Below are 27,957 nucleotides of genomic sequence, written 5' to 3'. Positions count from 1 at the left end.
TCAGAAATAGAGTCTGAATATACAACCAGTATTGTACAAATTCTATGTCTTACAGCCTTCCTGTCTCTGTATTTCAATCTTGCTGGTCAATATTGAATGTTAAACTCTTTTTCTTTATATTTTCAATTGTGTTGAGTGGCCTCACACGGGTCCACTCGTTTTAACGCTTTTAATTCTTGTATTTTCAATAAATTGTATGAATTCATTTTATTTACGTATATCTTGTTATTGGTGTTGATTTTTAAGTGTATTTTATTTAGTTCTCCTCAAGGGAATTTCCTTGTCCCACGGGGCGGTGGGATGACCTGGGGGTTGCAGGGAGGCGGGGTTTCGGATCGGGGTCTGAGGTAATGCTGGACGATCAACAATGTGATCTAGTATGGAAGGGTTTAAAGCTGAGCTCCCCCTTGTTAACATGGTGTTGCTGTGACCCAAGGTATACGGCTCTAAGCGGAATGCAGGTTTGCCTAGACATGACTGAACACATTGCTTCGGAGCTGAGGCCTGCGATCCTGCCGTCCTCTTCTGGCGACGAGCTATGGTTAGTTATTGAGGAGATTGGCTGGGGGCCCGCTTATTTGGTTGCTGGAGGGGAAGACGTTCTTACACACATGCTGAAAATATTGTTTCGGGGACACGGGCTGGTTTGAATTGCTGTTGGTATCTGTTGAAGCTCGACTCGAGGAGCTACCTCCGCTCACGTGTGCCTTGCACTGTTTTTGTTCTTTATATAGGGGTTGGAGTCCTGGGGGGATGGGGAGGAAGGGGAATCTGATTGGGATTCATGCGGCCATGTTGGGGAGGTCTGCTGTGGGCGGGAGGAGGTGGGGAGAAGGGGGATGTTTTCCATGGGGGGTTGTTCAGGGGGCTGGTTGTTTGTCGTACATATGGTACACTGCGCGCTCGTACACACTCTTTCCACGATATCTCTTGCCTAGGTGGGCGGTATACGAGTAATGTCCTGGAATGTCAGGGGACTTAACGATCACCGTAAGCTTAGGAAGGCACTGATCTACCTAAATAGACAGAAGATAGATTTAGCGCATCTTCCCCAAACTAGCCCTATGCTACGGTCCAGAGGCCTGGAGGTTAATGCCAGGGGTGTGTTGACCTGGACTAACCCCAAGACACCTCTTGAACTTGCTCTGCTTCGAGCGGATGCTGATGGCCGATACGTTATATCCAAATGCCTTGGTCAGGGCTTAGACCTACTCATTGTTAATGTATATGGTCCCAACTATGACTGTCCTGAGTTTTTTGGGGACGTTGCTAGGGTTATCAGCCACTATGGGGACACCCAGATTCTGTGGGGAGGGGACTTCAACTTGGTTAGGCACCCGGAACTAGATCGATCTGCGGGACCACCTAGAAACCCAGCGGCGGCTGTGAGAAAGCTGGAGGAAATTATGGTTTCGTTTCAAAACTTTATTTCGATTTCATATAGAAACCATAAAAGTATACATAGACAATTTTAAAGTACAGTAAAATTAATCAACCATAAAATCACAATACATGTTTACATAATTTTTCTTAAAACCAAATTCCATCAATATCTATTTCTAATCACCAAAGCTGATCTAGAAATTACTCCATATTATCCGACATTATGATGGAACATAAACTGTTCTGGGGTAAAAGTCACTTAAAGACCAAACTGATATGGGACCATCCCCTATTTGTGGCTGCCGGGATTGGAGGTATGGTACGACATATTTATGTTTAAACTTCACAAGTACCAAATCGCCCGCAATGTTTTTTGTGAGAGGACCCAACCAGCCCACCCTTCGGACACTTAATATGGTCCCGTCTAAATAGGAGGGCAGGGGTCTATTTTTGGTGAGCCAATACACAACCTTATTCCTTAGGTCCTGCTGTCTCTCAAGTTTTCCCTTCGGAAGTTCAGGTATTCCTGAGAGAACACTCACAATGGGTACTGCCTCAGGTGGCAAGTCTAAGTGGTTAGTTTTGTGGGGAAAAGTGTCTTGGTTAGACTTGTCTTTACTCCGCCCTGCCCTAAGGTGCAAAGATTGAGATGGCCTAACGGCTTTAGCAGCTTTTGGGGTATTTATATCTTTAGAAATTGGCGTATCTCTAGGGACTGGATGCTGAGATCGTACAGGTCCTGCCATAGATTTAGTAACTGGAGAGTTGGTAACAAATGAATTGGCTTTTGTAGCTTTTATAGCTTCCTCCACACCCCTAAGCCTTTCCTCTAGACTAGTTATTTTATCAGTCAACGGAGTTATGATTGATTTCATCATTGTTTCAAGCTCCAACAATGTGAAGGCCTGTGTAGGTATTCTCACATTAGAAGTTGAGGAAGTTGGAGCTTTTTCTGGAACCAGAGGACTATAAGAGGTTTTGCATAATAGATTAAGTTCATCCAGTAGTGATATTACCGGGGCTATATTAGTTGACTGAGGCGGAGAACCCAAAGCAAAAGAGCTATCTAGAAGCGGGGATCGTTCTATTCTGTCTATGTCTTTTGCAATGGGCGGTATAACGTGCTTAAAGTACGTGTCCAGTGTTCCCTTAAGAAGATCACCTTGGGGGGTGAGATTTATAAGGTCCGCTTTGCCAGGCATATCGTTGGGGCTATCACCAATGAGGAAGTATTGTACAATATCAACAACCCAGGGAGGAGCTTCTTAATGTGTCCAGTAAAAGTCAATGGGTAACAGTACCTTAGAATCAGAAACTGAAGGGGGGGTGACCCGACCCGGCCTCCTCTGGCCTCTGACGGCCGCAGACGGCCCCGCCCTTGTCCCGGGCTTCTCCCGGCGCCGACCCGCGCGCGATCCCGCGACGCGGGGGGTAGCCGTGGATTTATGCCCCTCCTGGCGCGGGTCAGAGCGGCTTCCTGCCGCTAAGGATTGTGGGGATTGTGGTTCCCTCGGGCCGATCACGGCCGCAGTAAACGCCGGTTTCTGGGTCCAGCCCCTGACTTCCCCACCAACACGCAGGGCTCAGTGCTGCAACGAGTCCCCCCGCTCCACCGGGGGTAGCCGTGGATTTATGCCCCTCCTGGCGCGGGTCAGAGCGGCTTCCTGCCGCTAAGGATTGTGGGGATTGTGGTTCCCTCGGGCCGATCACGGCCGCAGTAAACGCCGGTTTCTGGGTCCAGCCCCTGACTTCCCCACCAACACGCAGGGCTCAAAGTGCTGCAACGAGTCCCCCCCGCTCCACCGGGGGTAGCCGTGGATTTATGCCCCTCCTGGCGCGGGTCAGAGCGGCTTCCTGCCGCTAAGATTTGTGGGGATTGTGGTTCCCTCGGGCCGATCACGGCCGCAGTAAACGCCGGTTTCTGGGTCCAGCCCCTGACTTCCCCACCAACACGCAGGGCTCAAAGTGCTGCAACGAGTCCCCCAAATTATGGTTTGTTTGGACTTGTGGCGAACGAGAAGTAGTAGTAGAGGGGGGGCTTCACGCATTACTCGGTGCACTACAATATATACACACACATATTGATTACTGGATGGCATCCACTTCTCTGATGAATCAGGTACGAGACTGTATGAAATTATCACGCACGCTTTCTGACCACTCACCAGTGGTACTGGTCTTGGATACCCCTAGGAAGAGCTTGCCGCCATTCACATGGAGATTTCCCCCGTACTCCCTATTGGACCCGTTATTTAAGGAGGAAATGGCTGTCGCCATTGAGACCTTTTTTGCTACCAATATTGGCTCAGTTGATAACTTCCAGACTGTCTGGGAAACGTTTAAAGTGTACATTAGAGGTATTGCAATGGCTAAACATTCAGGTGTGCTTAAGGCTATTCGGAAGAGGCTGTCTGACTTAGAATCTAAACTTAGGGAGCTAGAGCAGCAACGGATCTCTAGAGGGGACGAGACTGTAGACGGTGAGATTGAGGTTGGACGCAGGTTTCTGAAATCAGAGCGGTGAGCGGGGAAATACTGACGGAGGAGGCTGAGGTGGCTGATCACTTCAGACAGTATTACGCGGATCTGTAAAGGTCCCGGTCTGATGGGACGGAAGAGCAGATTTCTGAGTATCTGGAACATATAAGGCTCCCATTCCTCCCGGATGTGCACAGGGAACTCCTAATGTACCCGATCGAGAGGGACGAGATTACGGAGGTTTTGGGCAGTATGAAAGCTAGTAGCGCCCCGGGGTCTGACTGCTTAACCGTGGCTTTCTACAAAACGTTTTTAGAGCTACTGCTCCCTCATTTAAATGCCCTGTTTGACGATATGTGTGTTACTGGCACTCTTTCCCCCCCCCCGCATCTATGAGGGGAGCCCTACTAGTTGCCATCCCTAAACCTGGTAAGGCCCTTGACGAATGCAGTTTGTTCCAACCTCTCTCCCTTCTCAATGTGGACACTAAATTGTTCGCTAAAGTTTTGGCTACTAGACTTGCTCTCATGTCCCACATTCTAGTCGCCCCAGAGCAGGTGGTATTCATTCCTTCCAGAAACCTAACTTATAATATACGTACGGTTTTTGGCACGATGCAGCACGTGCGTCAGGAGAACAAAGCGGTAGTGGTTTTCCTGGATATGGAAAAAGCATTCGACTCGGTGGAGTGAGCGTTTCTGCGGTAAGTGCTGACGAGAATGGGGCTAGGGGTGGTCTTTCTACAGTTGTTAGGGACGCTATATTATAAACCTACGGCTCGTGTTCGCATAGGAGACCTTGTCACAGACCCCTTTCCTATTTCTAGAGGTACCAGGCAGGGTTGCCCCCTGTCGCCGCTGCTATACGCCTTGGTAGCTGAACCCTTGGCTTGTGCTCTACGGGAGTACCATGGCAATGAGGGTGTCGGATTTCCGACGTACAGATAGTTGTGTCAACCTATGCGGATGATACGCTCCTGTATGTGCGAGACCCTGAAAACAACTTGACCTCAGTCATTATGGAGGTAATACACTTCGGGGAGCTGTCGGGGCTGAAGGTTAATTGGGAAAAATCGCTTGTGTTCCCTCTTGCTCCGGCCACCAGAGAATTCGCTATGGAATACCCCCTGCAATGGACTGAAGACTCTGTCCGATATTTAGGCATCAGGCTACACACTGATACAGAGATTGTATTCAGGGACAATTATGGCACGGCCATGGCTAGATTGGAGGATGATGTGGAGCTGTGGTGCCGCCTTCCATTGTCCCTCATGGGGCGTATTTCGATTATGGTAGTCTTGCCTAGACTCTTATTCCTATTTACGAACAAACCTTTAGTGCTACAGCGCCACTTCTTCCATAGGCTTAGACAGTCCATGTTGAGATTGGCTTGGGCGGGTAAACAGGCTAGGATGCATTGGGGTGTCCTTACACTTCCGTATCACTTAAGTGGTCTGGGTGCGCCGGATTTTTAATTGTACTACAGGGCGGCACAGGGAGCCCAACTCCACGTCTGGATACATGGCGAGGCAGACATCCTCTTCCTGCGTATGGAGAGACTGTTTGCGGAGCCACTACCTTTACCGGCTGTAATAACTGAACCAGTAGATCGTAGGACTGGTATTCTGGACTCCTTAAATTCTACTAGACATGCGTGGCATTGGCTGCTACAGAATCGAGCTGGTGTATTACTGTATTCCCCAGCAATGCCTATTGGGTGGCTGAGATGGCTGGGACCTTGTACAGAAAGGGGCATCATTCAGGCGCTACGTGCATTGAATATGGTGGTTGCAGGGGATCACTTTCATGGCGGGACGGTTCGGACCCCAGAGCAGATTGCAGAGGCTCCGGAAGGAGGCACACTCCTCAATAAATTCCAATTTCACAGGGTCCGCAGGGCCCTTCGGGCATTGCTTGGTGAGGATATGGAAGAGCCCCCTGAGGTTCTGGAGCTAACACACATTATTAAGACTACATACCCCTCAAGATAATTACTACTCTTTACAAGATTGCCATGTCACACAGGGAGCATAAATACACGGCAACTAGGCTTGCATGGCAAAGGGACTTGAATATACAGTTGGAGGATGCTAAGTGGTCCTACTGTTGTATGAACACCAGGAAAATATCACTTCATGGCAGGCACAGGCTTGTCCACTTCAAGTTTCTTAATAGGACCTACTATACCCCCGAAAGGCTATGTAGATATGGCTTGCGGGGTGACGCCAATTGTGAGATGCCAATTTTCAACGGCTGATTTTCTACATTTAGCATGGCTTTGCCCGGGAATTCACTCCTACTGGGAGGATATATTCGGGGAGTTGGGAAGGGAGGTAGAAACTGTACTCACACCAGATCCACTGATGGCGCTCTTGGGGTACACCAAGCCTTTGCCAAAGGCAATACGTAGTTTGGTCGACATGGGGCTGCTAATGGCCAAAAGAAGAATAGCACTGTGCTGGGTGAGGGGTCCTGTCCCGACGCTACAACAATGTTCCCGTGACATGATGTATTGTTCCACACAGTCTGAATTATATAGTGAGCTGCTTCCGCCTAGGAGCCCCCCTAAAAAATGTTTGGGCTTATATACTACATACATGCTTGGTACTGTGAGTGAGAGGGAGGAGGTGTCAGCGAATGGTCGTGGCATGGGAGTTGTAGTGGCTGATGAGTCCCCTGGAGATGTCTGACGCCTTGCGCGATTGGCCTACCCCCTACGTTGCATGGAGTACTTCAGATGTCTGTATCGTCCGATGAGTGTTTTGAAAGGAATAGTACCGGCGCGTGCGAGGGATGGCAGTGAAGGTTTCTGCTGAGGATATATAGCTGGTGCGCAGGCTAGGGCAACATGACACTGTGGGATGCATACACAGGACACAACTTAGGGACCCCTGGCTCCACGCCTATTGCAATGTTATTCATGTTTTACTGTCTGCCGCCGCCGGCCAGGACCGGGATGTTGGCATAATGGCTCTGTAAGAAGTTTGGTGGGCGCACAGAGTGGATTATATGTTAGGAAATGTGCTGCATTGTACCAAGGCATGTTTTTGTTTGCTGCTGCAATAAAATGTTCAAGAAAAAAAAAAAGGAAAAAAAAGTGGGTGCACTTGGCAATACTAGACTGCACACAGGCTCTGCAATGGCAGACCTGAGACACACTTTAAAAGCTGCTTCTGTGGGTGGCACAATCAGTGCTGCAAGCCCACTAGCAGAATTTGATCTACAGGCCCTGGGTACACATGGTACACATGGTACACTGTACTAGGGTCTGGCGAGTAAATAAAATAAGCCAATCATGGAGTCACTAATCCATTACAGTAATTTACAGTAGGGAGCACTTGCACTGTGGCACTGAATAGCAGTGGCACAGTGCCTAATGCATCTAACCAGCAAAAACATATGAAAACAGAGTAGACAACAGCGAAAAATGGAAGGTAGACTCGCGCCAATGGTACCAGGTCTAACAAGTGCCCTTCGGCAACCAGAAAGGGGGTACATAATAATTGTTTTGGCTTCCTATTCTTTCCCTTTCAGGTGTGCCCCAAGTGTTATATGTGGCTCAACAGAATTCTAAAGCAGGATTTTACAATGTGGTGTTAAAGTATGCCCACAACATCCACTCTGAATATTCTGTGGAGTTTTGACGAGTCCTCTCTGCCCATTCAGATCGGTCTGTTTGCTCCTATGAGGCATTTTATACCTCATTCACTCCTTACTCTGGCCGAGTGCAGGCTAGGAGAAGCTGGAAAGCTAATGTAAATAAGCGTCCAGGATCTTGAAGCAGGTAAAAGGTGACTTTGCCATTGAATTAGATTTTTAGTAACTATTAAAAATAGTTGTTTGTTTTTTGTGCAGGTCTCATTCCCGAGATACATTATTAGTATTTTGATCTGTACTCTGGTTTTCTACATAGGGCAGCTAAGCCTGCTGCAGTGAAAACCGCGCTTTGGGTCTTGTCATTGTAAGGAGGCGGTTATATGAATTTCTACCTGTCCACTTTTAAATATCATACACTGTACCTTTTGGGCTGCAAGTCTTCCATAGTCGTTACTTATTAATATTTAAAAGTGAGCTTTATATCTATCAAAAAGGGTTATTTTACCAGGTCGTACTGAAAGTTTTACATTACAGCAGTCTGGCTACACAGTGTAGGCTTGCAGCCAAGTTTGCACTGCCACTGTAGTGAATGGCACAATAGGTGCTGCGGGTCCACAAGTCCGATTTAACCCTCAGGCGCTGGGTCCACGTTTTACACCATAATCTAGGGCAGGGGTCTTGAAACGGGGGTGCAGGCCCCCTGGGATGGCCTCAAAGTGATCCCAGGGGGGCACCAGGCTCTAGCCAAAAGAAGCATATGCTGATAACCGTGCTCTGTAGTGGGCCATCACTAACCTCTTTTGTCATTTCTATCCTGGCTGGCTGGGAGAATGTGTCAAAAGGGAAGGGACTCTAAATATTCTTCAACAAACCCCCCCCCCCCACCCCCATTTCTAATAATCACACTATAGATACTTTCACTACACATTAGTTAGGCCTCCCTGACCAGAATAGTATGTTTGGCAAACAATTGCATTTTTAAAACAGTTGCAGAACTTACCTGCAATGCTAAAATAAGACTATACATACTTAAACATTGGCAGTTTAATAGTATAAATGTGCAAAAGTTTGAGGGGGTGGCCCATGTGTGTGTTTTTTTTCTTCTTTTTTTGCATGGGGTAGGGGGGCAGTATTAAATGGTTTGAAGACCACTGATCTAGAGACTCAGTCGCCCTTAAAAGGGACCAACTCTGTTATGTAGGAGGGTTCTGCTGGACGCAGGTTTCTGGTTCTCTGTCTTTGACAGTGCAGGTAGCTCCTCCAGGTCAGAGTCGGCATCATGAGGGCTAGTCTCGGGGTGCTATCCTATCAGAGCAGGTAACCCATTCCCTGTTTGTTCTTCCTCTGTTAATGACATCTATCTCAGACCCCTTACTTTTTGTTCATAATGTGTAATTAGCTGTGGTGGGCTTTGGGTGAAGAGGAGTGCTGAGCACTCTTAACTCATTGACTGGAGTTTGGGCAGTTTCAGATGGTTGAATAAGCTGCTACATAAACACTATTGTTTTTGACTGCGGGCATGTTACTGCTGTTCCCTACAGTATTAACCCCTTGCATGCTAGGGTTATTCCCCTGCTGTGCTGGTGGGAGGTGGGCTGCGCACAGCGCCCCGGTGCTCATGACAAGCTGAGCTCATCATGAGGCACAGTGCTCGTGTGCTCATGACGAGCTGAGCTCGTCATGACCACACCCGTTTTTGTGGAACGTTCAGCACAGCAGGGGAATTAGCCCAGCGTGCGAGCGTTCCACGGCTCATGACGAGCTCAGCTCGTCATGAGCACTGGAGCACCGTGCCTCATGACGAGCTCAGCTCGTCATGAGCATGCAATGGGCTAAATCACGTGAGATTCACAGCCTAACAACAAAGGATGATTCAAACTCTGAATCTTTGAAGTATATGAAATGCTGGAGAATGGTATTTACAGGTAGGAAACTTCTTTATTTCATTGCCTTGACAGGCATTGTGTACCTGCAAGAAAAACTCCAATGACTAGTCAACTGTGAACATCTGATTTAAGAATGTTGCTCATACATACAGTAGCCCAGTTACTGACTCCACCACAAATGGAGCATGTCACAGGAACCTCCTCCTGTCCTGCATCCAAATTTGGAGGCCTTACACACATCTTCGCTTGCTGTCCCCTTCATTCCTAACTTAAAACGCTCACCTCCCAGTACCCTTGTCTCATGTGCACGATTCCTCACTAAGTATACAGGTCTTCCCCATGAAGTTTCTTAGTAATAGTCTTTCTTCTAGTGGTGTCTATAGTTTGGGACCAAGGTCCCTATGCCCTTGCTACATCATACCCAATACTAAGAAAAAAAGCACATGGTCTTTTATAGTCCCTTGTCAGCAAACCTTTTATCGATCTTATTTCATGAGGCGATTTCATTTTGACCTATTTATTATGCATGTATTAAAGTCTTTTTTAATATTTGTGCTTGTTAATTTAATGCAATTACTTCTTTTTTGATAGGGCTATGCAACTAAAACCAGAATGGGTTTCAAGCGTATTAAGTCTGCTCGTGAGGAACTGAAACAAGCTGCTGTTGAACCCTCTATGGAAACAGCTGCTAAAAGTGAGTAATGATTAGTTTTTTGCTGTGTGTAGACCTACTAGGCATCTAAATATATTAATATCTCTAGGTATCAAATTTGAAATTGTTTTCATGATAACTTGAGGTAATACTGTCATGTATTTGATAGCACCGAAATCACCTTGGTTATGTACTTGCTAACTTTTTTAATGAATGATCAATATCGTTCAAGCAAATTATAAACGTTTACTGGTAGCCCCACAAACAGTACTCCAGGCCTATGTCCTGCATCTCTACTTCCCAAAGCAGTGGTCTACGGAGCTCCCTTTTATTACTGTCTGATTTTCAAAGCGTTCCTGCCCACCAGTTGGCTTGTAGAAAAAAAGCCTTATTAGCTTTCCTGTGCAGACTTAGTTATGTTTGCTAGGCCTTGTATCCTGTTTTATAATAAACCCAAGATGTTAGGAATGGTATAGTATAACCTTTTCCAGTTTTTCAAAACGCACCTATGTCCTTGTTAAATCTGGGTGTGAACTGATAGCGGTACATTTTATAGCTAGGACAATGATTGTGGAGCACTCTTCTGGTAACGTTACATAGGAAGCAGGATATGTTTGTTTTTAGGAAAGCTTTGAAGACCTGATTCCATGGGCAGTAGTCTTATATTGTGTCCGAATTAGTTTTCTTCTATCAGTACTACACTTGTATAGGTAGCAGTGTGCTTAAAAAAATGTATAACATTATAAAGGCTTTGGTTTGGTGTAAGGCCTTCTTTACTCAGAGGCTCAGTACATAGTTCAGGGGAAAAAAACCTTGTTTGACACAGTTTCCTAATGGGTTTGGTGCCTTTTCAGTAAATTTTATTTTATTTAGATAAGTCTAATTAAGAGGTTAATCGGTGTCAGTTTCCTGAAAAATAATTTCTCTCTTTAGTCCGCAGCAACATCGGTCATCTGCATCGTGAGGCTTTAATTGAATATTCCAAGGTTGCATGCTTCAAAAACTGTCAGTGACCACATTTTGCACAATTTCTTATGTTTTTTCTAGCCAAGAATCTTGTTTTAGCTCAATAGGCTATGTTCACAATGGGACTTTGATCAGCCCCTCAAGCTGGTAGCACAGGCACAGTTGCATTAGTAATATAGCATTGAGGACATTGTATGTTTTGGCTATGGGGAATGTTAACTTGTGCATTGAAATGCCTAGTAAACAGTGATGCTGTCCATATGGAATCTTGTGGGAGGTAGTTTAAGTTGGTCAGAGCAGCCTACTTTGTATAGTCCTAGAAAGCTATTCCACCCAGTCCCTGTTCTTATTTTCTGATCTGTTTTCCCACCTCCAGTGGACTTGACCATTGTATGTGCAGTGTGGGTGCTTCATTTATTATGGAGAAGTTAAATAGCTTTGCTTCCAATAAAGTGTGCACAAAATGTACCCCATCCTTAGTTTATGGTGGCTACATCCTCATTACATAACGCTATACTGATGGCATGTACAAACCTTTTTTTTCCATTTGGTCTACCAGCACTTCTCATGTTAAATCTGTGCAGCCTCCATAAGTAGAATGTTTACTTTCCTTCCGTGATTTTTGTGGCATGTCTATCCGTGAATGTAATGATTGGTATCATCGATAGGCACATGGTGTTCCTTGCACAAAATATTGGGTTGCCCTTAGTGTTGGTTTTGTCCTTCTGTGGCTTTCTCAATCTGCATACCTGATTTGTAGATGCACGCTTCAACACTGTAAGGGTGTCCGTTTGGGGACTCTATTCCAAAAACATTTCTGGGCAGCATTGACCCTCAGCTTCTCTCCTCCCTACCCCCTTTTTACCTTCTCATGCTTTGCTGAGCAGTGGATTGTTAATCTGAAGACCCTGGCTGAGCTTGTATATCATCTGGCGGTAATGCAAAAAAAACCTTTAGCTGTTGATACCAGTTGCTCACTCCACCATCATCTTATCTATTTGTAGAGTGTTTGTAACGCAAGCTCACTGTTGATTGGTTCTAGCTTTCTGCTGTTCTGATAGTGGGGTAAATACTAGTCCCTTTGTTTCAGTAACTTGTATTTAGTCAGAACTTCAAGATTTTGCACCAGCCAAGACTGGCTTTGTAGCCTTCAAAAGTCCTTGGCTGGAGCCAGCCTCCTCTAAGGGTGAGGACCAAAGATTATGAATTGGAGGAGCGCTGAAGCTAAAATGCTAAGAGAGGTGGCTCTTAAATCAGAAACACAATTACCAAGTCCAGCTGATGGAAGTCACATTAAGTGCCACTCAACAAAGTGAGCTGCCCAGGAAACCATGAGGATTTTGCAGCCCAGATTTCCAAAAAGGACCCAGGAAGCAAGTTGCGATTAGGGGGCAGGGACGTCAGAAAAGCATTCTAGGAGTCTGAACATTTTGAACTTGCATCCTCTCAGAGGACCTATGCCCCTTTAACACCTAACTAAGGTAAGGGGGATATTATATAAGACTGGGACAGTAAGACGTCCTGAAGAAGGCCGAGGTGACCCATTATCCAAGGGCTAAAAGAGGTCGAAACATGTTGACTATAGCAGTAAAGGAGGGGCGCTAGGCGATCCTAATACCCTACCCTAGCACTACCATCCATTCATTTTTTAATCCTGACCTTGGGACCTACTAATAAAGCTTATTTTGGTTTCCAGGATCCAGTTTTAACTATTCCCTACTGAAATTTTTTGTCTATCACTGTACTCAGTTGTGATTTGTTGGTTTTTGTCTGTGAACACTGTTGTCACTTTCAGTCTTGTTTTACACGTTGTCCTTGTACTTCTTTGTTCCCCCTCCCTATGCTCCGCCCGGAGCGTGGCTACGCCCGGGCGTTGTAGCAGACCCGATGATGAAGCATGTCACACACATTGTGTGAGAGTGAGGGCAGTTTTTCATCACACATAAGTGTGCCGGTGCTTGTACACTTTTTATTAGTTTGTGTATTTTATCTTCTCCACCCCTCTTGTGTGTATACTAGAAGCCAAGTGTATCTCAGCAAACAGCTCTATTCTACCATCAGTTTATTAGCTCGTTAGCGAGGTAGAGGTGCTTATTGGTATAGTGAATCAAAACTCACCAAGGCAGCAGAGGATACCCAAACTCCTGCTCATAGACGTAAATTGGTCTTAAGGCCCTATGTTCTTAGTTGTTGTTGTGTGTTTCTTTTGTTGTTGTTTTTTTTTTAGCGCATAAAGGCTACTACCATGGTAGGGTTCGTATCTGAACCCTAGCACATTACTGGGCCGTCTGTATTTTTGTTTTTCGATTTTTAACTGTCTTACATTTTCCTCCATGTTAACTCAAGCCTTTAGCCAATAATGCTACGGTGTTTAGTATGCTTATTAAGTGTAATTATATGAACTCTGATTTACCTGACTTTCATCCTCCTGGTGTGAGCCTCGACTCCTCCCTCTCTTTATCCTAGGAGAGTTAAGGGCTCTGTTAGTAACTTGGTTATCCACTTGGAGTGAAGTGGCACCTATGTCCCTAGGACACGAGTGCTAAATATAAATACCTACCACATATACTGCTCAATAACCATTAACTGCCCAACACTTAGAGAAAAAAATGTATACTATTAGCTGCAAGATATTTGCTGAATTGATTACAGGACGTCGTAGCTATGGCACTACATTGCTAACTTCATTGCAAAGCTTTTTTTAAAACCTAATATGACTGACCAACCCTGTCTGTGGTTTAGACAGCTGTCTCTTCAAACGTCTGAGACCGACTGTTCCATGTTGAGGCCTAAATGCAGATAAACTGAACTCTTGCTAATCTTGACCCTTGTATTAGATGAACGGTAGAGACGTTTAGCATATGTCCAGCTTAAAATAAAAAAAGTAACCGTTATTGAGCTTCTAGCTATGAGCATGTTTTTTCTTTGGGTGGTTATGTCTTTTTCAATAAACAGAAGCTTAAAAGGAGAGGCACTCCTATACACCCCTGTGTGCCTAAATAAAGAGAAAGGTCTACATTTTAGAGACCGTTAAATGCAGGATCCAAGTCAGGTTTTTTATTCCGATCGTTCCACTCCAACTTTTGACATGGGTTGCTATGAGTACAGATTTCAAAACGCTAGGAGGACAATGTCCATTCTTCAAAAATAAATTGTGAACTAATTCATTGATGAACAGTTTTCACGGCTAACATTTCTTCAATTCCATTCTTCTGAAACTTGCAGAGTTCATACCTGATGTTCCTGTTGCCTAATTCCATGTTGCTTATGTTAAACCATCACGTGAATGAAAGTGTGACTCAGTAGCTTAGATTGTAATGTGATCGGTGTTGACATTGCTTCACAAGCACCTCCTTAGTAAGGACATAAAACCTGCTGAACTAACCTAACCTATTTTAAAAGTGTCACCAAGATTAAATTGCAAATTATCCTCCTAAGAAAGAACCTCTTGGAGGTACAACGTAGATATAGTAGGCTGCACTGTTTTTATTACGTTGGGGGCCAACAGATTCTCATTGGCATAGTGCCACAAAACTTCATTTCTCTAGCAGCACTTATCCTCTTCCAGCAGTTGCTATATTATAAGTCTCCCTCTTACAAGATTCATCATTTAACAGTCTTTGAGAAAAAATGGTGCTAGTGAAGAAACGATATTACACTGAATATAGGTATTTTGAATAATTCCAGGCTACTCTCAAGAATGACATACTACTAATTACATTGGTTTGTTATTTCATAGCTTTGATACAATGTATCTAAATCCAGTATTAGAGTTTTTTTCTTCCAAAGACGTGGCTTCTTGGAAGTCTGATTGTCTGATGCACTAGCCCCTCAATCCTGCAGGCTCAGCCTAAACCGCCAGAGATCATGTGTTGCGAAAAAGCACACATTACACTGTAAATCTTGATTTGCTGTTTTTAATTTGTGCAAGCAGCCACAATGGTGGGCACCAGTGCTCCTTTATCATCATCGGACTTTGATCCAGAAAAAGAGAGGAGAGGAAGAGAAAGGTAGCAGAATATTATAAAAGAGCTCTAGCGGGGCTTAAAAATGAACCCTTAACAGAAATAAAGAGAATCTAAGTATAGAGATTAGATTTAATGGATTTAAGTGGAATCAATCTATGCACAGCATTGGTATTCAGCCTGGACTCCTGAAAGAAACTTTGGGGCCTTGTAAATATTTTAGTAAGTTAAGCATTGGGTGAACATGTGCTGATTTCACTTAATCAACGGCGTGATGGAAATGGGGCATGTGGTTCCATTCTAGGTAGCGGATCATCAATTGTTGTTTAAACTCAAGATTGACGTTTTGAAGTCTCTGCGTACGTTTGTTTACTTAAGCATAGACTAGCTCTAACTATTGTAACAAATACTAAGGGAAAGTGTCCCCTGTAGGTAGTTAGAAAAACACTACAAACTGCTTAATCTTTCAAAACTGTTAATCTTTGATTACATCCTGATAGTGAGGAGGCTTGTTACTTTATTGTTATCGCTTTCCAGATGAGAGAACCTAAAATTCAACTCCGTCTCCTGTGGCTACTACGACTGTCTAGTCGTTTCATTAGCTCAGCCTCTCAAACCTGTGGTGAGATATTCTGGTTTTCCCATCCCTTATTGAACCCAATGAGAATTTTGACTAAACATTTCCCTTCCTTCCTTTTTACATTTTTTTTATTGACTTTTTAATTGGTTTGGGAAAAGAAGAAAAAAGTTACATATATGCAAGAGTATTGTACAGCAAGTATATCAGAGCATATGATATACCATTCGATCAGTGCAGGCCGAGGTGCGAATGGACCCTGTTAAATATACCCTTCTTTGATTTAATAGCCAGCGGGCATCATTTGACCTATGGTAAATTACTGCTATAATAGAGTAGCATGAAGTAAATAGAGGCGAAGGAGGTAAGCCTGAAGCATACCAAAGTGTTTGTGTTCACTTTACATATAGGGTTGTTTTTTTTTGGTGTCTGCAGCGTCCAGGGGGTTGTTTTGTTTGACAAATGTCTAGTTTATCCTACATTTAGCTCTGTGAGTGTTGTATTTGTAGGTTAGAGTAGGTTATGTTTGCTGGTCTGATGAACCATAACCATGCCCATATTTGTGTTCCTCCAATCTGATAGTATAGACGTGATCCCTATGCTAAGAAAATGTCTATCAGTAACAAATCCTCTTGGTTCATAGGTGGTAGAAGATGCGCGTTAAAAAGTCCTGGTGTGATATCTGTAAAATTTAGATTCAGGTGTGTATGGAGTTCCCATTGTATAAATGTTTATATTTCACCTCTGGAAGGATGATCATATTTACATTAAACAAACGTGTGCCAGGTCTCCTGTAGCTGGCATACAGTTCCAACAACTGTTTCAGTTGCGAACTCCCAGTTTTTGTAGACTGTCTGGTGTCTAGAAAGATCTGTGATAGACTACAGTCTACATGGGTATAGAGCTGTTGTGATTTGTGGCAGAAGTAGAGGATTTCCAAATGTTAGTGAAGTCTGACTGTATATTCACATATCACAGTGGTGGTCACCACTGTGTAGTTTTAGTAAGGACAGAGTTTGTTTGGGAAGAGCCTTTTTTTTTTTTTAAATTGGAAAGACAGGATTTATTTACTTTGAGAAAAAATATATTATTTCTCCGTATCTTGTTTAATTCTTTTACAGATTGCAGTATTTTAATATCCTTAATTATGAACTGCTATATATCAGTGATTCAAGTTGCTCAAGTACTTTTTTAATAATTCTTTTTATTGAAAGAAAACTTCAGCAAATGAGTCATTGTACAGAGGCTCATTCAAAATTACATATTCCACAGGGGGGGGGGGGGGGGTACAGGTACAGGAAACTCAATACAATTAAAGGAAATGGAATTTCACGGGGAGGGGGGGTCATCGAGAGCAACATGTCTGGGTGGTGTACAAATTTCTCCTCTGTAGCGATTCCAGGGCCCCCAGACCAACGACCACTTTCGAGGGCAACCCCTTGCAAGGTATGTCGTTTTCTCTCTGAACATACACCAATCTAAATTGTTTTCCCACGCTTCCAAGGTGGGAGGTTGCTCCGCACCCCACAACTGGGCTATGTTTCTTTTGGCTAACATGAAACCCAGAGTGGCCCATTGATTGTGTCTGTGAAGTGCTTAAGTCAGTGGGCTCCCAAATATTCAAGAGGCACCTCCTCGCCTCCGGGGCCAGGGAGATCCCCAGTACCTTATGTAAAGTGTCATGTATTTTGCGCCAGTAGGTGGTAATGTGTGTACACTCCCAGATGATATGCATAAAGGTACCTGCTAGATCACACTGTTGTTTGCATAGCCCCATATCCGACAGTCCCATGCGTACCAATCGGGGTCCCGTGATGTAGATCCTATGTAGAGTCTTAAGCTGGACTAATCTCAGGCGGGCTGGGATGGCAACTTCCTTTGGGGATGACACTGCTATCTGCCAATCTTCATCATCCTGCTCTACCCCATCCTGCACCCATCTCTCTCTCAACTCCTCAAGTGGATCGGCTTTGTGGTTGATTAGTTTTTTATAAATCAAGGAGGTTGTTTTTTCAGGGATGTGGCCATCTAGTACCCTATCTTCCAGGGGGGAGGCCTCCCTTTTTTTTGTTTTGCTCATAACATGGCACCGTTCGACGATTTTTCACTTTATATAACCTTACCAAAAATTGTTCAGCCACCTCCGCTCCTGCTTGGAATCTTGGAAAGTTTCGGAGTGATCTGTTAAACGGGGGCTGAAAATTAGGCTGTTAAGCAGGGGCCAAGAAAAGGAAGCCCGTGGGTCTCAAAATGTTTTTTCCCCTTGCAATTTCCCATAGGAAGTTTAGACAAAGCTACAGCAAACATAACAGAATTACACCAATGTTGACAAAGTCAGATCTTTGCCCAGTGTAAACCTGTATAGCTTTTTTGTAGAAATTAACATACGGGATATGTATTCTATGTACGTATTCAGATATGTGCATTTTTTTGAACAAATCACCTATTACTTATGACTATATATATATATATATATATATATATATTTTCCTACAAAGGCCAAAAGCATTTCGAAGGCGCACACACAGCAGTGGAAAGACCGAGGACTCGATGTCCCAACATGCACAGTACTAAACGACTGCACTGCGCGTTACTCACTGGGAGTTGGTGCATGTATTTAAATATGCTGATTGGAGCCATCTGTGTGTGAACTTGAAACCTGCCCATGAAGAAAGGACTGTTGTCCTGAAACGCGTCGGCAATGAACTGCTTTCTGAAGTGAAAGATGCCTGTTTTCTGAAATGATTTAAAGCCTGGGATTAAAAACCTCGGTCTTTCCACTGCTGTGTGTGCGCCTTCGAAATGCTTTTGACCTTTGTAGGAAAATAATCACACGGCTGCCGTGCCGGGGAAGGCTGCACCGTCTCCACAAAGGGAAGGGAAGGAGAGGCTGCGCGGCGAGATGGAACTATGCCGAAGCTGCGACCAGTACAGCGGTGGGGATTTAATTAGCCGGCATGACACTTCAGAGCCCACTGGAGGGTGAAATATTTTGGTTTTAATTGCAAGACACATGGAACTTACCAAAGGATTATGTACACTCCAATCGGGACTCGATGTCCCAACATGCACAGTACTAAACGACTGCACTGCGCGTTACTCACTGGGAGTTGGTGCATGTATTTAAATATGCTGATTGGAGCCATCTGCGTGTGAACTTGAAACCTGCCCATGAAGAAAGGACTGTTGTCCTGAAACGCGTCGGCAATGAACTGCTTTCTGAAGTGAAAGATGCCTGTTTTCTGAAATGATTTAAAGCCTGGGATTAAAAACCTCGGTCTTTCCACTGCTGTGTGTGCACCTTCGAAATGCTTTTGGCCTTTGTAGGAAAATAATCACACGGCTGCCGTGCCGTGGAAGGCTGCACCGTCTCCACAAAGGGAAGGGAAGGAGAGGCTGCGCGGCGAGATGGAACTATGCCGAAGCTGCGACCAGTACAGCGGTGGGGATTTAATTAGCCGGCATGACACTTCAGAGCCCACTGGAGGGTGAAATATTTTGGTTTTAATTGCAAGACACATGGAACTTACCAAAGGATTATGTACACTCCAATCGGGACTCGATGTCCCAACATGCACAGTACTAAACGACTGCACTGCGCGTTACTCACTGGGAGTTGGTGCATGTATTTAAATATGCTGATTGGAGCCATCTGTGTGTGAACTTGAAACCTGCCCATGAAGAAAGGACTGTTGTCCTGAAACGCGTCGGCAATGAACTGCTTTCTGAAGTGAAAGATGCCTGTTTTCTGAAATGATTTAAAGCCTGGGATTAAAAACCTCGGTCTTTCCACTGCTGTGTGTGCGCCTTCGAAATGCTTTTGGCCTTTGTAGGAAAAAAAAAAAAATATATATATATATATATATATATATATATATATATATATATATATATATACGCATATACGCACCTTCAATTTATGTGTAACATATGTATATAGGTCATTACCTAAATGGCATATAAGTATTTCACTGCATGCATAGGTCTCAATTTTGATCACTCATTTCACAACATATAAACATAATTCTACAGAAAGTATGTGTAAATTGTTTACTATTCCATACAGATATTACTTTAAAAAAATCATAAATGCATGAATACAAAATGAATTAAATAATAACAAATACTAGTGAATGAAAAAGATACTGGTATAGATCTCTATATATGTTTTTATGCTTACTAGATGAATGAAAATAAATATATCTTCAAATGGCATAAATAAGAAAATAAAAATATAATATCCATACGTATATGTATAACTTTTTCATTCTGTCCATATGTATGTATATCCATACTTCAATAACATATAAGTTAATGCGTATATGCTTATGGGTTTAATTATCCTATAATAACACATCTGTCACTAGTGTAAATTTGATTATAGCAATTGTGTCTAAGTGCTTCAATATTGAAATATTGGGACAAGTATAAATTGACTAAAAATACATTTAAAAAAATCATAGCAAATAAAATAAGGTTAATTTATAGCAAAAATGGAAAGCCTGAGTTTGTAAATATTCATGCATGTACATATGGGACTTAATTTAGTAAAATTTTATGTCTCCTGATTATTTTCTAAAAGCTTATATTTTCCATATGCTTATGTTAAAATGTGTATGTATGTATATCTCTTATGTGTGGTTATGTATCTACATATTTATAATTTACTCCCAATGCAGAGAGAAAAAAGTTCGCTAATCCACCCCACCAAGCCACCACTCTGACTCATCCTATTCCTCTTCCAAAATATCCCCTACCTCACCTCAAACCGCTTTCACTACTATGAACTCCCAAGTAAACCTTTCCGAACTCTTCCCTCCCCTATCAGTCCTTTCTGCATCCAAACATCAGACTCGCATGCTTACCACTCCCAATACCAATTTATATTTCCTTCTACTAATCTACAACTATTCTACCTTTGGGTTCCAGAGTAGCATGATACTCACCTAAAAGTGCTACAACTCCTAGTTGGGGGTAGTAAGTGCTATTTTAAGAAATTGGGTTACTGGTTGAGGTGGGGGGGGTGAAACCCTTCTCAAGCAGAAACCACTGTTTGTATCATGGTGAAGTCACAAGTAAACCACAAATTAACCTGTGCTCAACCCGCTGTTAGTTTGGCACAGACCGGTGAGGCTTAACTTGGAGGCAATGTGTAAAGTATTTATTCAGCACTTCAAACATTAATAAAGTGAAAACGCATTAGAAAAATCCCACACCAATTTAGAAATGTAGAACTAAATTTAATAAATTGACACCAACGGCAAAAATAAAATCCGTAGAATCAGAGGTAAGAATTTTTAAAGATTTAAGTGAAAATAGTGCCAGAGTGACACTCTCAACTATCTTGTCGTTTGAGACCCGGAGAAAAATAACAAGTTCAGGCCGAATGCGATGGTTAGCTGTTAGGATACAGGGACCAGGTTAGGCCGGCTGAAGGAGTTACCTTCTCGGTCCAGTGCTAGGGAGAGTATAACAGGTGTCCGTAAAATTAGTGCAAAGAGCCGACAGGCAACCGCCGATGGTTGTTGCTGTAGCACGAAGGTCCTGTCTGGGGCTGGAGCTTTGCATTGGTGGTCTTCGTGGTAGTTGATGCTGTAGCGCAAAGAGTTGGTTCACCGGAACTTTGTGTTGCCGGCTAGTGCGTAGGTAGGGTAAACTCTTGGCACAAACTGCCCGTTCTTGAAGTGCCCAAAAACATCAGAGGAGCCCAACTGACCCACACCAAGGATCCAGGACCTGAGGGACACCACAGGGGGGTCAGGAACTTCCTTGAGCAGAGACCAGCAGGGAACTATGTAAGTCCAGTTGCATGTCCAGTTACAAGTCCAAGCAGCAGGCCAGCTGGGCAGTTGCAGGGAGCTGTCTGATCCTTGGAGTCACGTTACCCTGGAATGAAGGGTGCAAGTCCGATCTTCCTTCTCAGCAAGCCGGCAGCAGAATAGCAGGGCACAAGAGTGGCAGTCCTTCTGGCAGCAAAGCAGCACCGCAGATCTCCTTCTGAAGGATCCACAGATCCAGGAGTGTAGAGAAGAGCTGACGTCTGAGGTCTAATATTTATACCTAGTGCCTCCTTTTAAATGGGAGATGCTTCAAGATGTTTCCCTTAAAAGTGCTTAGGTTTTCTGCCTTCACTGCCCTGGCTCCAGACAAACTAATGCAATTGTAATTCTATTTATATAGTGTTATGTAGTGCTTACAAACCCTGACGAGGCGTTGAAGCGCATTTTTGGCGAGTAGTACGCTACTCTGGAACCCAAAAGGGTTAATGGTGGATTAGTATAGGGAAATAAGAGTATAGTATTAGTGTAGGGAGGTAGAAGTTAATTTGAGCAGAGAACATGTGAGTCTGTTAGTTGGATTGAATAGAGTAATGGAGGAAAAGAAGAGGGAAGAAAACCAAAAGTACTAATTGGGAGATCATAGTAGTAAGTTGAGGTCTGGGATGAGTAAAGGCGAGATGTAGGAGGGAAGAGCCTGTAGGAGGGGAATAGGGAGAAAGAGAATCGGAGAAGAAAAATAAGGTTTGCAATGAGTCAGAGGAGAGATAACATGATAAAGAATTTAGTAGGCTTGTTTGGGTGATCACAGTAGTAAACTGATGTTTGGGGTGAGCCAGGAGGTGTAGAGGAGTCTACGAAGGGTTATTTGGTTATTTTGTAGATCACAGTAGTAGAAAGGGTTTGGGATGAGAGAAAATGAAGATGGAGGATAAATTGATAGAGGTATAGGGTGATGGTAGGACAGAGTAAAGCTTTCGGGAGAGTACTTATTTTTGGTACAATAGGGCTAAAATATTAAAATATATAAATACATGATTACATAGTAAGGGAATATATGTGTAAGGAATATAATGTATTGAGATTTGTTTGTTTTTGTGGAGTAGTAAGAGGATATATTGATGTAGTGGTTGTCTGAAGATTTGTATGTGCAGTATTTCAGTGGTATTTGAACAGTACAGGGGTGGTGATATGTTTTGGAGAGGAGAATGTGGTGCGAAAGAGGGGATGGACAAGAGTTATGCGTGTTTGTGTTTGATTTGATTATTTGAATGGGTAATGTGCGTGGTTGGGTGGCGTGCAAAGAACTGTATGGTTGTGTGTAATTGGTAAAAAGAGGCGGCGGCTGTTGGTAGATGTTGTTATGGAAGGCTGAGTACAGGGTTTGTCATGATAAAAGGGGATGTTTTAGGAGCAAGTTGAAGATAGAGCTGATGTTAGAAAAGAGTGTGTGTCTGGATGCATTACAAGTTTTATACAATGTGGCTTTTTGATGTGGTGTTGATGTGTGAATGTGTCTTGTGGTATAGGACATAATTGCGTTGTGTGTGTGAATGCAGATGCCATAGTGTTGTAGTTTGGGTAGAACTGTGTGCAGGTGTGGGGTTTTGTAGTGGTTGTGTTGTGGTTCAGCAAACACTGAAATCTTTATGAAGTTAGTTTGTGGTGCACGAGTAGAATGCTTTTGGTGATGTTGTGTTTGGATGTTGGCGGGCTTAAGGTGGTAGCTCGTAAGTGAAAATTGGGCAGCATCTCTGGCCCTAGGCCTGATCCGTACAGTCACAAACAGGCAGCTGTCTTTGTCCTCTCTGCTCTTAGCCTTGACTCCCTGTGCCCTATGCTTAAATTTGCCCTATTGGCCAATGCAACCGTAATCAATCAGAACCCTAGAGCCAATGGGATACCTGGACCTATTAACCAATCACAGCTCTAGCTCTAGTAGCCAATAAAAACCAAAGCCCTAATCCCTAGGCCCAATATAAAAACCCTAGCCCTAGTAGCCAATCGGAACCCTAGCCCAAACAGCCAATCAGCACTCAAATCCTAGGCCCATAATCCTATGGAAGTACTTGTCCTAGCAACCAATCACAGCAACACATGCACCGACCCACAAAAAACAGATATAAGAGCCAACTGACCTTAACCCCAAACTCCTGTGGCAGGGAGGTGCTCCTTTTACCGGAATCTCCTTGGATACAGACCGGCCCAATCCACACCTCCTAATTTCCAGATTCTACTTTTCAGGTAAGGGACAATTTTGAAGCCACAGAAATACTGCTTTAACGCATTTAAACATCCCTTTTCAAGTCAAAAAACAAGTGCTGCATATAATTTCCGAGCACAGTTTAAAACCGCAGAGCAGATTAAACTGTTTCCTAAGCACATTCTGGTTAACCACTGAGATGTATGGGTGGTGAGACTTAATACAGTCTCTGTGAAAAACAAGGAGGTACATACAGTCATGGGTAGAAAGAAACAGCAGTTTGAAAATATCAATTTTGCAGAAAAACAAAGAGGCAAATGTAAACTAACACGGCAGGGAAAAAGCACTTTTTGAAAATTAGAACAAAAAATCTATACTATGGTAAAAGGCTTAGCTTTCTGTGAGGAGGTGTGTTAGACATTGACTTGAACATGCACTGCATGTGGTTTATACATTTGAGAAAGACTTGTTAGGCAGCAACACGTTGCATTCTGGGATTTGAAGTTTTTCTTTGACGTTGTATTTGTTGCTAGCAAATCCCTCATTTCGCTCATCCCAACTAGTAGCTTTGAGCAGTGGTACAGATATCCCTCATTGCAATGGGCCCTCGTCATTTGTAACCCATAGTTTAAAGGGAGTTTGAGCGTCTGCTTATATCTTTCATTCAAACCTGCCCAGTCAACCATCAAAAATGCTTTCCCCAAAACCCACCACAGCAACAATAGTCACGGTATATCAGGATCTGCCACCCTCCCATCACCTCCACAGCCCTCATACGCCCACCGAAGCCGCCAATGAGTACCTAGACCTTTAACACAACTAGGGTCGGGTGAGAGACCAAGCTCTCCAACCTCTGAAGCTCCCAGGGGCACCAATCAAAGACAAAAGATGTGAGGGATGTGGCTGTAGAGTTGCGGCAGCCTATTCAGGTGTAAGGGGTGAGGTGCCTAACTCCACCCTCCCATCCTGCCAGTGATGGCACATACAGGCAAATCTAAGCTCTCTATTATGTGTGGATGTCTCGGAGGAATACACAAAGTCTAACTGCCAACTACTCCAGGTCATGTGTCCCAGAGACACAGGCACTAAATGGCTAAGGCAGGAAAATGGCAACTTTCTAAAAGTGACATTTTCAAAAAGTGAAAATCCAACTTCACCATAAAAGTGGATTTTTCATTAGTTACAAAGACACCAAATGTACCGTTAACCTGTTGCTATTTGATAGTTGCAGCTTATTCAGTGTAATAAGGTAACTCCAATGTTGTCCCATGAGAGAAGAAGGCCTTGCAACAGTGAAAAACAAATGTAAGAGTTTTTCACTTTCAGGCAATGAAAACAAGAAGAAAAAAAGTATATGTCCTTCTTCTTAAATACATGGCACCCTGCCGCTGTGTGAGCCATATAGGGCCTTCCCAAGGAGTGACATATATATTAACAAGCATTGGCGTAGCCAATAGGTCTCGCCTTTGGGGCCTTATAAGTATTTAGTTATGCAGCACAATATCCTTGGTGCAACAACATCAACTGTTGCATGGCTAAACACTTATAAGGTCCCAAAGGCGAGACCTATTGGCTATGCCAATGCTTGTTTCTTCCTCTAGGTGTAACATTGATTTAATGGGTTACAGAAGTTCTCCTGTTCTATTGGTTATGTACACTGAACAGGTTATTTGATGTAAAGCGCTCGGATACCTTTGGGTGTTGCCAGCACTATATAAAACTTAAATAAAATAAATAACAAGGTTGTTCTGGCGTTTCTTCTAGTCTCTTTTGGAACTAAGCCCGCGCATTAAGACAAAATGTATCTTACCCCAATACTGAAAATCCAGTAAGATAGCTTACTGCAGCATCTATGGCATTCATCCTTAAATGATGGACAACATGTGTTCCATTCTGCTGCAAATGAGCAGGTAATAAAAGTGCCTAGCGCCAGCCATGTATGTGGGGAGCTTTGTACGGTTATTAGGCATTAGTATTTAAAAAAAGAAACTGCGTGTGCTTTACACCGTATTGCATTCCAGCATTAAGCATTGCTACAAGTATAAAAAAAATACAACAAAAAGTACAATTTGACGGCAACACTTCACAAAATCCTTAGTCCAGTACCCATAAAAGAGTCCAAGTAGGTAGGGCAGTTAGTCTTTGTTAGATTGAAAGCTTTCAATTTATTGGATGGTTGCAAAATAACTAATAAAATGGTGCTGGGACTACTGGACCAAAATGCATTACATTCACCTTGCTACCAGAACCCACGATCGGGACGGAGTTCGGGGATTTAAAAGTGATTTAACACGTAACTTATCGAAAACATGCCACTTCATACACAGTAAACCTGACGAGCCAAACGGACATAGCAAAACGGTTTGCAGTACAACTGGGATCGACACCAGTACACGGTTTGGGCTTTAGGACAACGACACCCACCGTCCAACACATTACTAAGGCTGAAGTGAATGCAGAGCTCCTTTTCAATGGCCTCACACGCCCATCACAATTGCTAGTCGGCCCGCTACACTGAGTCATTACTACAAAAAGGGACTGGATTCCTAAAGGTCTCCTCCTATGCAGCGCATGTGCGCTGTGTAGACGAGACCAAAAAGGAAGGTTTGGGCCTGGCAAAAAGTTTATTTTGCCAGGTTGAAATGACAGTTTAAAAACTGCAATGACAGGCCTGAGACCTATTTAAAGGGCTACGTAAGTGGATGGCACAATCAGTGCTGCAGGCCCTCTAGTAGCATTTAATTAACAAGCCCTGTATACATGTAGTACCACTTTACTAGGTAGGGACTTAAAAATAAATTAAATATGCCAAGAGAGCACTAACGCTTCGGCACTAGTTAGCAGTAGTAAAATGTACAGTTCTAAGGCCAACTAAAACTAATTCCGCAAAAAAGATTGAAGGTAATGGCAAAAGGTTTGGGGGTGACCCTGCAGAGAGGGCTGAGTCCAACAGCTATACTAATACAATTGCAATTTGATTGGCAGCTGCCTCCGAGAAAAGTGTTGTGGCTGCGAACGGGACTTGGGGATGCAGTCCCCAACTGAGTTCTGGCATTCTGTGTAAAATCCTGCTACTAAGCCGGCTGTACTAGGAGCCTTCTCCAATTTTTGTGTGTTAAGGGATTTGACAATTGCAGACCTTTATGTGAGTTTATATAGATCTTCTTTTTACTGTTTGTATTTAGAGAAGGGACCAGACGTCATTGTCACTAGAGTCATTAATTAACTCGGAGCTCAACACCCTTGTAGATTTGACACAGAGCAGACAGGCTTATCTTAGAAGTAATGTATAAAGTAATGTATAAAGTATTATACAGTACCAAGACAGTAATCAACGTTAAATGCAAACCAACATGAATCCAAAAACTAATTAGAAAAACAGAGTAAAATGTAATAAACAAACAACACCAAGATGACAAAAATGTAATCCGGGTAGCCGAAGTTATTTATTTTTAAATTTTAGGCCGAAATAGCGTCAAGATGCATAAAGTGCAAACGATAGTCCATGGTTGTGGTAGGACAGGGCCAAGGCGCATTTTAACGCTAACCACAATGGACCATGAGTCCGGTACTCTCTACCAGGTTTATCCTGGTCAAGGATTTTACCTTCTGACTAGTCCTTTAAGTCCCAATCCACCACAGGAGTACACTTCTAAAGCCAGCCAGGATCTCAGGACTGAATCTGTGTTTATTATGACGGATGCAATACAGCTGCAAGTCATGTTATATCCTGTTCAGGGTCATGCCAGATGCCAAGTCTTGTTTAATTACTATGTGCTACACAAAGATTGGAACCTACTATTTTTTGGCACTTTTTTAATTTGTATATTTCTGTGGGCCATGTCCGTGAATAATTCTGCTATGCAAAAAGTTGTCCGATTATGTGGGTTTTTGTTCTCTCTTTGGAAAATATTTTTTATCAGTTAGCCATGTTAAAGAGTCGGGGTGTGGAATTCCTATAGCCTATCGGCCAGGACCTATTGTTTGGGGTCAACAAGTTTTCATGTTTATTTTGTCCTTCGGACAAGTAGTCCCAACCATCTGCTGCACAAACCCTTTGGCTGCCAGTTTACTGTACCACATTATTGATCAGGAAAGGGCACTGTCTGCAATTAAGGTAATATTTGTGCCCATAAGTTAATGCTGTTTAGAATTTGTATTCATGGTTCATTAACATAAAGCAAGTATTAGGGTGAGCGCTCTAATGAAATGTACGTTCAGACTAAACTACTGACAGTGGTTCCAGTATAAATATGTGTACATGCGTTTGAAAAGTTTAACAATATGAGACTTCGAATAATGCTTCCAGGATGCTCTCTGATTAGATGCAGATATATGCAAAACCTTAAAAGCAAGATTGATGATTCTTAGCTTTCAAAATATAATGTAAAAAAAAAATGCAACTAGGAACAAAATGTTTTGCTTGAATTAATATCTTTATTTGATTTATTAATTAATAATCATAAAAGCACAG

General features: G+C 43.2%; 1 protein-coding gene across 2 annotated transcripts in view; it reads left to right on the top strand.

Moving 5' to 3' along the window:
• Nucleotides 1-27,957, top strand: part of GHITM (growth hormone inducible transmembrane protein) — a 296,117-nt gene that overhangs the window by 24,903 nt on the left and 243,257 nt on the right. For both annotated transcript variants that reach the window (XM_078643354.1, XM_078643353.1), the window contains exon 3: nucleotides 9,935-10,037. In XM_078643354.1, coding sequence (XP_078499480.1) covers nucleotides 9,935-10,037 — 103 coding nt within the window. The remainder of the gene's footprint in view (nucleotides 1-9,934; nucleotides 10,038-27,957) is intronic.

Source organism: Lissotriton helveticus, chromosome 5_1 (assembly GCF_964261635.1).
Source record: "Lissotriton helveticus chromosome 5_1, aLisHel1.1, whole genome shotgun sequence".
In the NCBI taxonomy this organism is placed as follows: domain Eukaryota; kingdom Metazoa; phylum Chordata; class Amphibia; order Caudata; family Salamandridae; genus Lissotriton; species Lissotriton helveticus.
The sequence above is the reverse complement of the archived record's forward strand: the minus strand, read 5'-3'. Positions and strand labels throughout refer to the sequence as shown.